A 12,976-nucleotide genomic window follows, 5' to 3' on the forward strand; every position below is an offset into this window, starting at 1 on the left:
TTTGTAGAAGAGAAAAGTCGGATGAGGGGAGAGAAAAGCTAAAGTTGCAGAAGTTCGTTTTGGAGTGGAGAGAAGACGCGTCAAGTGGTAACCAGAAAGTGAAAGTTCGGACAGCAGTGTCACGCAAGCGACAAGCTATTTCGGCGCATCAAGCAAATTAACATGGCTGAGTGGAGACTGAGCACTCAGATGTTGAGACCCTTTACTGGGGAGGGCGACCTGATTAAGTGGCTGGAGAAATTAAAAATGGTGGCGAAGCTGCAAAAGATAAGAGATGTGGTCACCCTGCTGCCGCTATACTTAGAGGGGGAAGCCCTCACGATTTACCAGCAGATGCGAGATGAAGACAAGGAAGACCTTGCCTTAGTGGAGCAAAGGCTGAAATTGGCCTTCGCTGAGGGCCCATTTGAAGCACTTGGCAAACTGTCAAGTTTGAGGTGGACCGGCGAGTCCGTTAACGTCTTTGCGGCAGAGATCAGGAAACTGGCAGGGTTGGCTGGTTACGTGGGGAGGAGCCTGGAGATGACGGTAAAGCTGTACTTAGTGAACGGCTTCCCAGAGGAAATCTCTGCGAACATGCAGAGAATCACGGGGATCCATTCTATGGAAGTGGACGATCTCTTGGTCCACGCCAGAGTCCTAGTGAAAAATGTTAAAAGCTTAATCGTGGCTGCAGCTGTGAGTGGAAATATGTGCATGAGGCCTCACACAGGGGAAGAAAAAGGAGTGTTGCCACTACTGGCGGTTGTTCAGCCTACCAAAAACAAGATTAGGCCCGTGCTGGATTTTAGGGAATTGAACAGACACGTAGCCTGCCACACTGGAACGGGGATCGACGTATGTGAGGAGGTCATGAGGAAATGGAGAAGAATGGGGCGGGCCACTAAGATTGTCGATCTGGAATCGGCATATCTGCATGTAGATGAAAAACTCTGGCAGTACCAACTGGTCCGGTACAAGGGGCGGATGTATTGTCTGACGAGGTTAGGCTTTGGGCTGAGTTCAGCCCCCAAAATTATGACTGCCGTGCTGAAGACAGTGCTGAGCAAAGACTGTACAGTGGAGGAGGCCACTAGTTCGTACATTGACGACATCCTGGTGGAGGAGGCAGAGGTGACAGCAGAGAAAGTCGGAAGCCATGTCGAGAAGTATGGGTTAACTGCAAAACCGGCGGAGGCCCTAGATGGAGGAGCGGTGCTGGGGTTGAAACTAAGGCGAGATGGAAAAGAAAACCTTGTCTTCGAATGAGGGAATGCAATACCCGAAGTCGGATCTGAGCTGACGAGGCGAGAACTCTTCTCAGTCTGCGGGAGGCTGGTCGGGCACTATCCTATCGCTGGCTGGCTCAGGATAGCATGCAGCTTTATTAAACGACAAACAGGCACTGATGGCTGGGAGGGCCGTGTGACGAAGGAGGTCATGAACATGCTGCAAGAAGTCATTGCGAGAGTGAGGAATGAGGACCCAGTGAAAGGGAAATGGTATGTCAGCGGCGAAGAAGCGGGTGTGGTTTGGTGCGATGCCAGTAACCTGGCGTTGGGCGTCGTACTAGAGATAGGAGGTGTAACTGTGGAGGATGCGGCGTGGCTAAGAAAAAACAACGACTTCTCCCATATCAACGTAGCAGAACTAGATGCCGCTATAAAAGGAATCAATCTGGCCCTGAAATGGGGATTGAAAATAATTGAAGTCAAAACCGATTCGGCAACGGTAGTGTCGTGGATTCGGTCGGCAGTAACTGGCGATAAGAGAGTTAAGACCAGGGGTGCTGCGGAAATGCTGATCAAGCGCAGACTCGGAGCGCTCACCGACCTGATAGCGGAATTCCAGTTGAGAGTATCTGTTGTGTTGGTCCCGTCAGAAAAAAACAAGGTGGATTCGATGACACACGTGAAGAAGGCCTGGCTGCAGGAGGGAAAGGAGGTCTCCTCGGTATGCTGTGCAGGGGAAGAAGTCAAAGAGTCACACGAAATGCACCACTTTGGTCGAGAACGAACGTTATTCCTAGCCAGAGAGGTTTACCCGGAGACCACCAAGGAGGAGGTTAGGGAGGTGGTGGAGAACTGTCGAGAGTGCCAATCAATTGACCCTGGACCGTCCAGACACAAAGCAGGAGAGCTACACGTTGCGGAGGACTGGAAGCGATTGGCCATTGATGTGACACACTATTGCCACAAATTGTATCTGTCGATGGTCGACTGTGGACCAGGAAGGTTTGCCATCTGGAGAGAGATCAGGGCAGAAGCTGCATGGGCGATCGGAGGGGTCATCGAGGAGATATTTTTGGAGAGAGGGCCGGTTGAGGAACTCTTAATGGACAATGGCCCCGCTTTCCGATCAGAAGCCTTTAAAGGGGTGTGCGATAAGTGGGGAGTAAGGCAATTTTTCAGAGCAGCGTATCGGCCGAGTGGCAACGGAATAGTGGAGACGAATCATCGCACCATTAAAGCCGCTGCGGAAAAAAGCAATGTATCACCCATAGAGGTGGTGTTTTGGTATAACATCTCGCCGAAGACCAAACAAGATGAGACAACTGTGCCTCATAGGGCCGTTTTCACATATAAGTGGCGGCATCCGTGCAACAAAACAGCAGGAATTGAGAGTGAAGAAGCCACTATCAAAGTAGGTGAAGAGGTGTGGGTGAAACCCCCCAATGCACAGTGTACCACTCGTTGGAAAAGAGGGGTCGTAACAGGATTGCAGTCGAAGAACAATGTGATGGTGAATGGCGTTCCCCGGCATATCTTAGACCTGCGTCGTGTGACATTGCCGGTATGCAGTGAGGGCAGTGAAGAAGGGGAAATCGAGGGCCACCGAGAAGCAAATGATGCTGCTCGACCTGACTTAGGCCCGCGTTGTAGTGAACCTGAAAACGTTAACCCCCGAGAAGTTGTCCCCCAGAGGCCTCGACGTGAGAGGAGGCGGCCTGCTTGGATGGAGGATTACGAAGTATCCTATTGATCTCGAAGATCAGGGGGGCGTGTGGTGTAAATGAAGAAAAAAGAAACAAGAACGACCGACCGCGTTTTTGTGTGGCTTACCTCGTGTTCATAATGAAGAAGAAAGAAACAAAAATGGCTGCCCTGTTTCTTTATATGCCTACAGGGTGACCACGAGGTATGCAAATGAGATGTTCCTGATTGGAGATAAAAGAGGAGTGATTTGGGGAAGGAGGGCATTCTGAAGTTAGATTGCGAGCAGAGAAGTTGTATTTGTAGAAGAGAAAAGTCGGATGAGGGGAGAGAAAAGCTAAAGTTGCAGAAGTTCGTTTTGGAGTGGAGAGAAGACGCGTCAAGTGGTAACCAGAAAGTGAAAGTTCGGACAGCAGTGTCACGCAAGCGACATCACTTAAATATATATACAATTCTAATTTTTAAATTAAATATTAAAATAATTAGAAAAAAAAACACAATACATTATTCCGCATCTTTTGCCAACAATAAACTAGTCTTCACCAGATCTTAGTGACGCCATAGTAGTTTTTAAGCAAAAAATACATTTATATATAGAAGACAAAATGATAGTAGACAAGGCAAAACAAGGAAGAAAAATATGGCGTGGTACATGAAACTACAGCATATTATTCTGGTTTGTTTTGTCTCGTGTACTATCTCTTCATCTTTTATATTTCTTCTCTATATAAATAATGGAACTCCTTTTTTCCCCTCCGAGCTTGACCTTAATAGGATTGAAAACCTAGACATTTTATACAGATGTACTATGCACAAACTGCATCACGAGGTGTGTTATAGGCATATTACCTATCCACTACTTCAGTGATCGGAGCTTCCTATATTTTATCTGGTGAGAGTTCACTTGCCAAAACCAGTTATGATCAATGGAAGTAGTAAAGTCTTCTCGCTCTAATAAATTCATACTTCCACCACCACCCATTCACACCATCCATGAACATTCACAGGAGAAAATTACGGATGAACACCAGGTTAGGTTTTCATAAAAACTAAACTGTAATTTAGGTGAAATGCACCAAACTTACTTATATGTTTGTTAAAAATAAAACCAAAACAAAAGCGTTTGCATTTTCTTTCATTAGAATATAAATCATAATACTTCAATTCTTTTTTATTTTGCGTTCTACGGCAATTATAACATCGTTTCTTTTTATTTTTTAATTGTTTTTTTTTGGGGGGGGGGTCAATGTACCTTTCCTCTGTTTTTCGTTTATTGAGTTCCAGGGTCTGTTCTCAAGATGAATGGTATTCCATGTCAGTTTTCTTATCACTGCTTGGGAATTGATGAATGTTAGCAGGCAATCTCTATATATCTAAAGGAGTAATTGATGGTTATTATGTCAGGTCAACCTTTTAGTTGTAACAAGTCAAAGGCTACTGTGTGCTATGGTCTTACTAGTAGCTTCATTGTTATTAGTGATTCTGCTGGTTGTTTTTCTACAGTGACTTTTATTTAGTTGGATAGGTCTGGCCACCATACTAATTGGCAAGCTCTTTGCCCACAACTAACAATCCTTTTATGGCCAGCATGGATTTTGTTGATTATCTGGTGAGGCAGGATGCGGGTGCCGTATGTTGTGTTAGTGAGCTGAAGAACAACAGGACACATGCCTATAGGTTATGCCACAGCAGATTCAATATGGTTTTGTTAAATTAGGGATGTTGGTTTTATGAGGTCATCCATTACTGATGCAGTTAGAAATATATTTACTATCTTCATCAACTTGGGTGCCAATTGTTTTAAATGTTTATCGGTGGTAGGTGTTGAGCTCATTATGGCATGAACGAATGCTGTAGATTCTGTTTGGTTTGGTCTTTGTCTACAGTGGCTCTTGACAGGGCATGGACTATGTATAGTTCTTTGCCTGAGACATGGCGAATAATGTAGTCATAACACATTGTCATATGCAGAATCGCTGTATTCTTGCTGGTAGTTCACTGTCTTTGCCTCCCAGTAGAGGCTTGTGGTCCATTTCAACCTGCAAGTTTAGTCTGTGAATCTATCACATTGCCAATGTTATTTTCAGGGCTTCTTTTTTAATCTGTGCATAGCATCTTTCGGTCTCTGATATGACCCATGATGCATACGTAATGGGGCGCATTTTGTTGTCATCCTGCATCTGTAACAGTACAACTATGAGAGGATGCATCTACTGATGCTGTGGTTCTTCTCCTTGGACTGTACAATGACAGCACAATGCTTACTTGATTGCACTGAATGAATTGCTTTGTGTCGTTTCTCAGATGAAGGCATTTTTTTTTTACTCACTAGACTGTGTAGGAATTTTGTCATCTCTTACTAAATTTATGATGAATTTGCCCAACTGGTTGACCATTCCCAGAAACCGGTGGGTTTCACATCTGTCTGTTGGTTTTGGGAAGTTTGCAATACCAACATCTGTTTCTGAATCTGGTCGTAAACCCTCAACACTGAGGATGTGTCCCAGGAATTTCAGTGATGATTTTGATATCTCACACTTTTGAGGGTCAAGTGTGATGCCTGCTGTTTTAATTCTCTTGAATGTTGCCCTCAGTCAGGTATTGTGCTCACATTGGTTTTTGCTATACACAATTACATCATCCTGCATGCATATAATGCTGTCTATGTTGGCTAATCTGTTGCTTTTTTGGTAAACCTCATTGACTGATGAGATCCTGAAGGGGAAGCAATTAAATTGGTATCTCCCAAATGGGTTGATGAAGTCAGTGTGCAAGAATCTCGTAAGTGGGATTTGTTAGCATCCAATTAACTCATTATTTTTTGCTTCGCCCAGTTGAGCCAATTGGTGGTCAACCGTGGGTAGCATGTGTAACTCATGTTTTACACCTTTGTTCAGTTTGGTGGGGTTTACACATATTCTGACCTTTCTATTTGGTTTAGGGGCCACAACTATGGGTGAGCACCATTCAGTATGTTTCTTTACTGTACAGATGACCCCTATTTCCTCCATCCTCATGCATTTATATATAGAATACAAAATGATAGTAGACAAGGCAAAACAAGGAAGAAAAATATGGCGTGGTACATGGAACCACAGCATATTATTCTGGTTTGTTTTGTCTCGTGTACTATCTCTTCATCTTTTATATATAAAATATGTTTGGGAGACTCCTAAATATTAGCAACAAAAAAAGTCAACTGAACACCTGTGAAACTTCTTTTTTGAAAGTCAGGTGAGGGTTAATGTTAATTTTAGAATACACAGACTGCACCTTATACAGTATCATCAGAAGTCAGCAGAACATACAGACTGGTGCTCTAGTTTGGCATACAGTACAAAGAAAGATGGATCCCTCTAAATATGTATGGATCCACAGAAACTCAATGCAAACCTCAAAAAATGCCCACACAAAATACCAACAGTGGAAGAGCTAAACCCAGCATTTGCAAAAGCCAAGGTGTTCAGCAAATTTGATGCTAAAGCAGGATATTGGTCAGTCCACCTAGATGAAGAACTACAGTTGTTGACAACCTGCAGGACTCCATTTGGACAAATGTGCTGGAAGCGTCTACCATTTGGTCTATATTTCCCAAGATATCTTCCAAGCAAAAATGGACAAAATCCTAGAAGGCCTGGAATGTGTAGCCAGCATTGCCAATGATGTAGATGCATTTGGCCAAATGAAGAACACAATAAGAATTTGCACAATCTGATGGCTTGGGCAAAAGTATTTTATAGAGCAGCTCAGTATATCTTTTTTTAGTACCAGATCTAGATAAAGTGCATGACATCAAGATATTAAACCAGACCCAGGCAAAGTGTGTGTCATCAAGAAAGTGCCCAATCCCCCAAACAAAGGGGAACTACAATGTTTTTAGGTATGCTAAATTACCTTTCCCCATATATTCCTAGCTTTGCTGAAAAGGCTCACCTATTACTTGGTCTTCTTAAATCCCAATCAGTATGGATTTGGGATCATGATCACCAAAAGTGCTATGACCAGCTCAAGGAAATGATCACTGATAACACACGCTTTTCATACTATGATCAGGATAAACTCACATCACTGAAGGTGGATGCCTAGCAAAAGGGCCTGAAGGTGGCACTGATACAAACCAGTGACATTTGGATCCAACACATTAAATGATATACAAGCCAGATACAGCAACATCAAACAAGAAATGTTAGCAATTGTGTATGGTGTTCAATGATACCACACCTACCTCTATGGAAAAGCTTTTTCCATCATCACTGACCATAAACCACTGGTCACAATATGCGCTAAACAATTGCATGCAGCACCACATCGGCTAAAGCAAATGCTACTGAAGATCCAAGGCTACTTATAGTGGGTAATATGCTTGCCGGCACCCTAAGCCAATTGCCCAACCCCAAAGACAACAAATCAGTTGAGCTAGATGAGAGAGTGGATAGCATAAATGTTGAAGTCGATGAAAATCAAACCATCTTAACCATCAACTTCTCATTTGAAAAGCATAAAATGCTCCAAAATGAAACAACAAAGGATCAACCCTGGATCTTATTAAGGAGATCATATACGAGGAATGGCCAGGTAATATATGTGAACTACCTGCCAAGATCTTATCATATTGGTCTTTCCGTGATGAACTTACTCTAGAATCTGAAATCCTGTTCAAGGGCAAACAGATTCTCATCCCATGCTCGATGAGGGAAGACATCTTATACCAGTTCAACCAAACCCATCAAGGCATAGAGAAAACATGTCGACTTGCAAGAGAAAGTGTGTACTGGGTAAACATCAATAAGAATATTGCATAAGGATGCGTAAGTGGTGTACGCTTTCCCAGGAACACCAAAATGCACATAGGCACAAACCGCTGCACCCACACAATATTCCATCTCAACCTTGGAAGTTCATTGCAATAGACAGCAAACTGTCATCATCAGCTGAAATACTTTTTGGAAGACTTATACCAACCAACCAACCACCTTACCCAGCTGATCTGAACTAGAAAAAGAACATCGCGAACAATTATATGAGAGATCTGCAAGCATGAAAGCACCTTATGACCATTATGGTAGAATCAGAAAATTACTACCACTATTCCCAGGCCAGTGTGTACAAGTACTAAATAAACTCGATAACACTTGGCACCTTGGAACTATCGTCTAGAATGAGGAAGGACCTAGAAGTTACATAGTAGAGTCACCTAATGAAACTAGACTCCGCCGCAATCACACCCATTTGTGTGCCATACCAACACTGCTGATAAAGAAGGTTCACTTTAATATCCTTAAACTGACACCACATCGGACATGACAAGACCAAAGGCAGAGATGACACCATCAAACCCAACATCACCAGTGCTCTATTGGACAACAATAAATATAGCCCACTTCGAATTAAGTCGGGCAGAATTATAAGAACACCCTTGCAATACAAAAACTTATAAATAAACATTCAACTAAACAAGGGGATGTTATAATATCACAGTTACTGTTTGGTGTAAATCGCCCGAAACCGGATGTAACCCTTCCAGTACTTGACGCTCTAAAATAAAACTTCTTAAACCATCGCTCGTATTGTTCAGCTCTAATTCCTTAACCAAATACAAATAACCATCATTATCTAATTGTTAATTTATTATTTAGTTTAAGTTTTGTTTTATTTTTTATTGTTATCGGGGTCTTGAGGTAATTATACTAATCAATGTTAAACATCACGGACGTTGTCATGGAAACGTGTTATGAATTAACTCAAATAGATTGTCGTTATTTATATAGTTTATTTATATAAATGATTTGTTACACACACACACATATATAAATATAAATATATATATACATACATACACACATACATACATATGCACACACATATATATACACATCATTATTGTTATTTTTCTCTTATTTTTTGTTTCTATATTATTATTTGTTTTATTCGTTTTCTCTTCATTTATTTAATATTTATTTTTTCTTCTTTTTTCTTATGTTCTCGTTTCATCTTTATTTTATATTCATTTATTTAGTTTTGTTATATATTATTTCTTGTTTTCACTTTCTCTCTTTCTATATATATTTTGTACTATTAGCACTTTTAAAATCAAGCATATTTGTGTGTTATTATTGGCCTTGGCTTGTATGTTGACTAAGCTTGGTTTTATTTTTTTTTTTGTTTATTTGCTTATAATGTATTTATTCTTATTTATTGATCTATTTTCAGTTATTTCTTATTATTTGTTTTATATCATTTTAATTCTAATTTTAATTTCAATATTTAGTTTTATTTATAACACACATATATATGCACACACATACAACCACATATATGTGTGTGTGTATGTGTGTGTTTATCTATGTATGTATGAGTGTATGTTTATTTATAATTTTTTATTTTTATTTTTCATTCTTATATTGGATCGTCCATGAATGTAATTCAATAAGAAAAATTATTGTGGAGTGCTAATCATATATGAGTTGCTATATGCATGTACATATATATTGTATTAATACATAAGTTCAAGTCTGTTGTTGATGGGAGGTTTATGTTTTGATATGAGGCGTGCTTCTAAAATCCTTAGATTACCAAGGTTTCAAATTGAAGCAAGGATGCTGATATGGATGCCACGATAAGTTAGAAGAAGGAGATTCGTGTGTTCAAATGTTCTTTGATGTATAGGTGTAGTTGCCTGGTGGTGCTGCCTATGTAAGAGTTATTACACTTAGCACATGTCAGGTTATAGACAACATTAGTGCGCAGGCATAATCCTGAGTTAAAAATTGGGCATGGAACAGGTATCAGGTGTGTTAATCGAGTATTTTTTTTGGAGAGGTGTTGTCGTAAGGAGGTACCAGTGTGAATGGGCAGGATGTCCAGTTTCTCACTATGGATGGTTTGTGGATTGGGGTGGAGATTTTATCATTGAGAAAAGGTAGTTTGAGGAAGCAGGTGTTAGACAAGGTGTGGTGTCTGCATCATTTTCTATTGGATATGGCTGAAGTGGTATAGTCATTGATAGAGAGAGTTTGAAGGAATATATATATATATATATATATATATATATATATATATATATATATATATATATATGAAGAACAAGAGATTTTGTTGGTTTAGTGAAGTAACATTGTGCATATGAGCACATGGGCAAATACCAGCAGCAGCAAAGAATGGCTTGCAAAGAGATTAGCAGCATATACAAATTAGGAAGTATGTACAAGAAGAAAAAAGGAAAAAAAGGAAGTTGAAGGTGAGGAATGGTTGGCTATGGCCAGCATGAGGTCGGAGAAGAGTGTACACTGGGCGAGATGGATGATGGTGAGAGATTTTTAAGTGGTGTCGAGATAAAAGAGTAAAGTATAATAAATGTGTCATTTAAAAAAAGAAAAAATGTCGACTCAGATTTTTCTTTCTTTCCAGTTTTATTATTATAAATTAGTAAAGTAAAGTGTAATGCCACATAACATTATATATCTTTATTTTAGCTTCTGTGCCCTGGCCTTTTATCATAAAAGGGTCAATATGAAGAAAAAAGAAAGAATAAACGTTACTGTGGAACAATGCAGTAAAAAAAAAGAGTGTCATAAAAAAAGAAAAGGCCAAGAGTGGAAAACTTGGGAAAAGAAGAAAAGGATGCCACACCAGTCGGTGAGTCACTTGTTTGCTTTTTTTCCTTGTCTGCTTACTTTCGAATTTTCTTCTGTCCTGTCAGTCATATTTACTTGTTTTGTGGGGAGATTGTGGTTGTCAATATTGTTTTAGTCTTAAATGCGTGTTTATTATGCATTATAACACTCATTTTAATGTAGCAAATAGCTTGTTTTGTTTCAAAGAGAAATTTGGAATAAACCATTTTGACTTGGACATATTTTTATAAGTTTGTGTCTGTACAGTAGTATCTCCATTTTTATTGTTATGAATTACTAAAATCTTAAATTTTGAGAAAAAAACTTGTCTAGAGGTTTTGCAAGACTGGAATAAATGTTTAAACAATTATAACGTGTGAAAAAGTAAATACAAGTACTAAAGTAAGTACTAAAAAAATAAAAATAAGTCATTATTTTTATAAATAGTAGGAATTTTGTTCTAAGCTTATGGGTCATTTATAATTGACTATTAGTCCTGTCATTGTGAAAAATGATTATTAAATATGAAGATATTGTATTTATTTGAACTTTTTTTTGAATAAGAAACTGAAAAAGAAAAGACATGCTCATTTTTAGCACAGGCTATGCTGAGCTACTTATAAATAATTTTGGTTTTATTTGTGAGGTTTTTCACTGTGTCTAGTGCTTTTGTTTTTCAGTATTTTGCTATGTTGATTCAGATAAATATGGAACACTGAAATATTAAAATGGTAAGTAGTTTTAATCTTGAAATAAAAGCAAGACTGCATGACGGTCAGGTAGGACACTTGACATGAAGGAAATTACTTTTTGTAATTGAAACATTTTGTAATTGAAACAGCAGCAGCTTTCATTGTCGCTATGGTAAAAAGATGTGTCTACTAAATATTTGGATTACTCACATTATAGAGATAAAGAATGTAGATAGCAACAAATTTTTTTTCTGCAGACACTCTGAAAGTTGTCGACAGAACTCGGACAAGGAATAAAATTTCCCAGGTATGTACATAACCTAGCCATCGGAAGTTAGTGATTAGACTTTGGTGGGTCGTTTTTATGATCAAAGAGGCTTAGAAGATAGCAGAAATTAGAGAGTAGTGAGTGAATAAACAGTGCTCACATTAGATAGAACTGTCGATGCTTAATGATAAGGTTAAACTGTATTGTGACACATAGAGGGGAAAATGCAATAATTGTTGTATTATGTTAATATCTGATTAAGTCGGGGGCACAAATACCTCTGGCCCCTTGGGTCAGGTGTCAACCGTAATTGTCTCGAATAATCTTAGCAGGGGCTGAAACATTAAGAGGCAAAAAGGGGCTGTGGATTAAATAAAGGGTTAGATTAACTAGTGTTTTTTCAAATAATCTTGTTAAAAGTAACTGAGCAATAAAGAGATAAATGAGTAATAGGACTAGGAACTAGGAAATGACACAATATATACATTGTTTTAATCAATATTGTGTGCTATATTTCTCTTGTGTTTACTGACAATCCCTGGGTAGATAACAAAACTTCAGCATTAAAAGGTCACAATTTATGCAACAAATGAACAAAACTTACGTTAAAAAAGGAAAATTATAAATCCAATATCTAAAATGAAGTTATATCTGAAGAAGTAAACAAACACGGGATTAATTAACATATCAGTTTGACATCGTTTTCTGAAGAAAAAAGTAAAAAAAACAAACAATACAAAACAAACAAAAAGACACCACAACCATTTCAAACAAAACTGTAAAACCTACCATCTTTTTCTGATGAATCTGAAGGCTTTATAGGCCAAGTAATGTTACCATCATCTGTGAAGAACAACATAAATAAACATCCTATTTTGGTTGCCAAAATTATTTCATAGATAGTACACATTACATATTTTTTTTTTTTTACATGGTAATCACCACTTATCATGGCCCAAAGGCCACTCAGGGATAAAGGTTATTGCGTGCACAGTAATCAATGGGATAATATCGTAGTAATCGTTCGCATTGACGATTTGATAAAGTGTCTTACTTAAGGGAGCGGTTTATCAGGAATTTGTTTATGTTGGACTTGAAGACATCCAAGTTGTAGTCAGGTGGGGAACAGGCAAACGGAAGAGAGTTCCACAGGCGGGCACTTCTAAGAAAGAAGCTTTGTTCATGGAATCTACGTTTTGATTTAGGCACAGATAAAGAATGGGGAAAATTATTGACAGTGAGTTGACGGGTGTTTTTCGTATAAGATTGGTGAGGGGGGACTAGAGATTGGAGCTCAGACGAGCACTCGCCATGGAAATAACAATAAAGCAAAGACAGGCTCGCAATGTCTCTTCTGTGGGACAGAGGTTGCAGGGAAGAGAAAAGGGCATCCCCCATTAAGCTACACAGTCTATTTTGAACTCTGTCAAGGCAGGATAAGCTGTACTTGGCTTTTATATAGAATTGCATCAGCAGTGAGATGTCTGCTGG

The 12,976-nt window shown here is 39.2% G+C and overlaps 1 protein-coding gene and 1 long non-coding RNA gene across 8 annotated transcripts in view; one reads left to right on the forward strand and one right to left on the reverse strand.

Annotated features, from left to right (window-relative positions):
- The window catches only part of LOC145277829 (uncharacterized), a 432,180-nt gene that overhangs the window by 214,298 nt on the left and 204,906 nt on the right, over positions 1–12,976 (reverse strand). For all 6 annotated transcript variants that reach the window (XR_013868210.1, XM_080129743.1, XM_080129739.1 and 3 more), the window contains one exon: positions 12,275–12,328. Coding sequence is in view for 5 of the 6 variants with exons in the window: in XM_080129743.1 (XP_079985869.1) it covers positions 12,275–12,328 (54 nt within the window). In the remaining variant the exon portion in view is untranslated. The remainder of the gene's footprint in view (positions 1–12,274; positions 12,329–12,976) is intronic.
- LOC145277830 (uncharacterized) overlaps positions 1–12,976 on the forward strand; it is a 58,222-nt gene that overhangs the window by 17,813 nt on the left and 27,433 nt on the right. Inside the window, exons 2-3 of one of the 2 annotated variants that reach the window (XR_013868212.1) lie at positions 10,385–10,547; positions 11,206–11,256. This is a non-coding gene — a long non-coding RNA (uncharacterized LOC145277830). The remainder of the gene's footprint in view (positions 1–10,384; positions 10,548–11,205; positions 11,257–12,976) is intronic. The other variant, XR_013868211.1, reaches the window with a different exon arrangement.

The sequence above is a fragment of the Euprymna scolopes genome, chromosome 6 (assembly GCF_053919585.1).
Source record: "Euprymna scolopes isolate OS-2025 chromosome 6, ASM5391958v1, whole genome shotgun sequence".
Classification (NCBI taxonomy): domain Eukaryota; kingdom Metazoa; phylum Mollusca; class Cephalopoda; order Sepiida; family Sepiolidae; genus Euprymna; species Euprymna scolopes.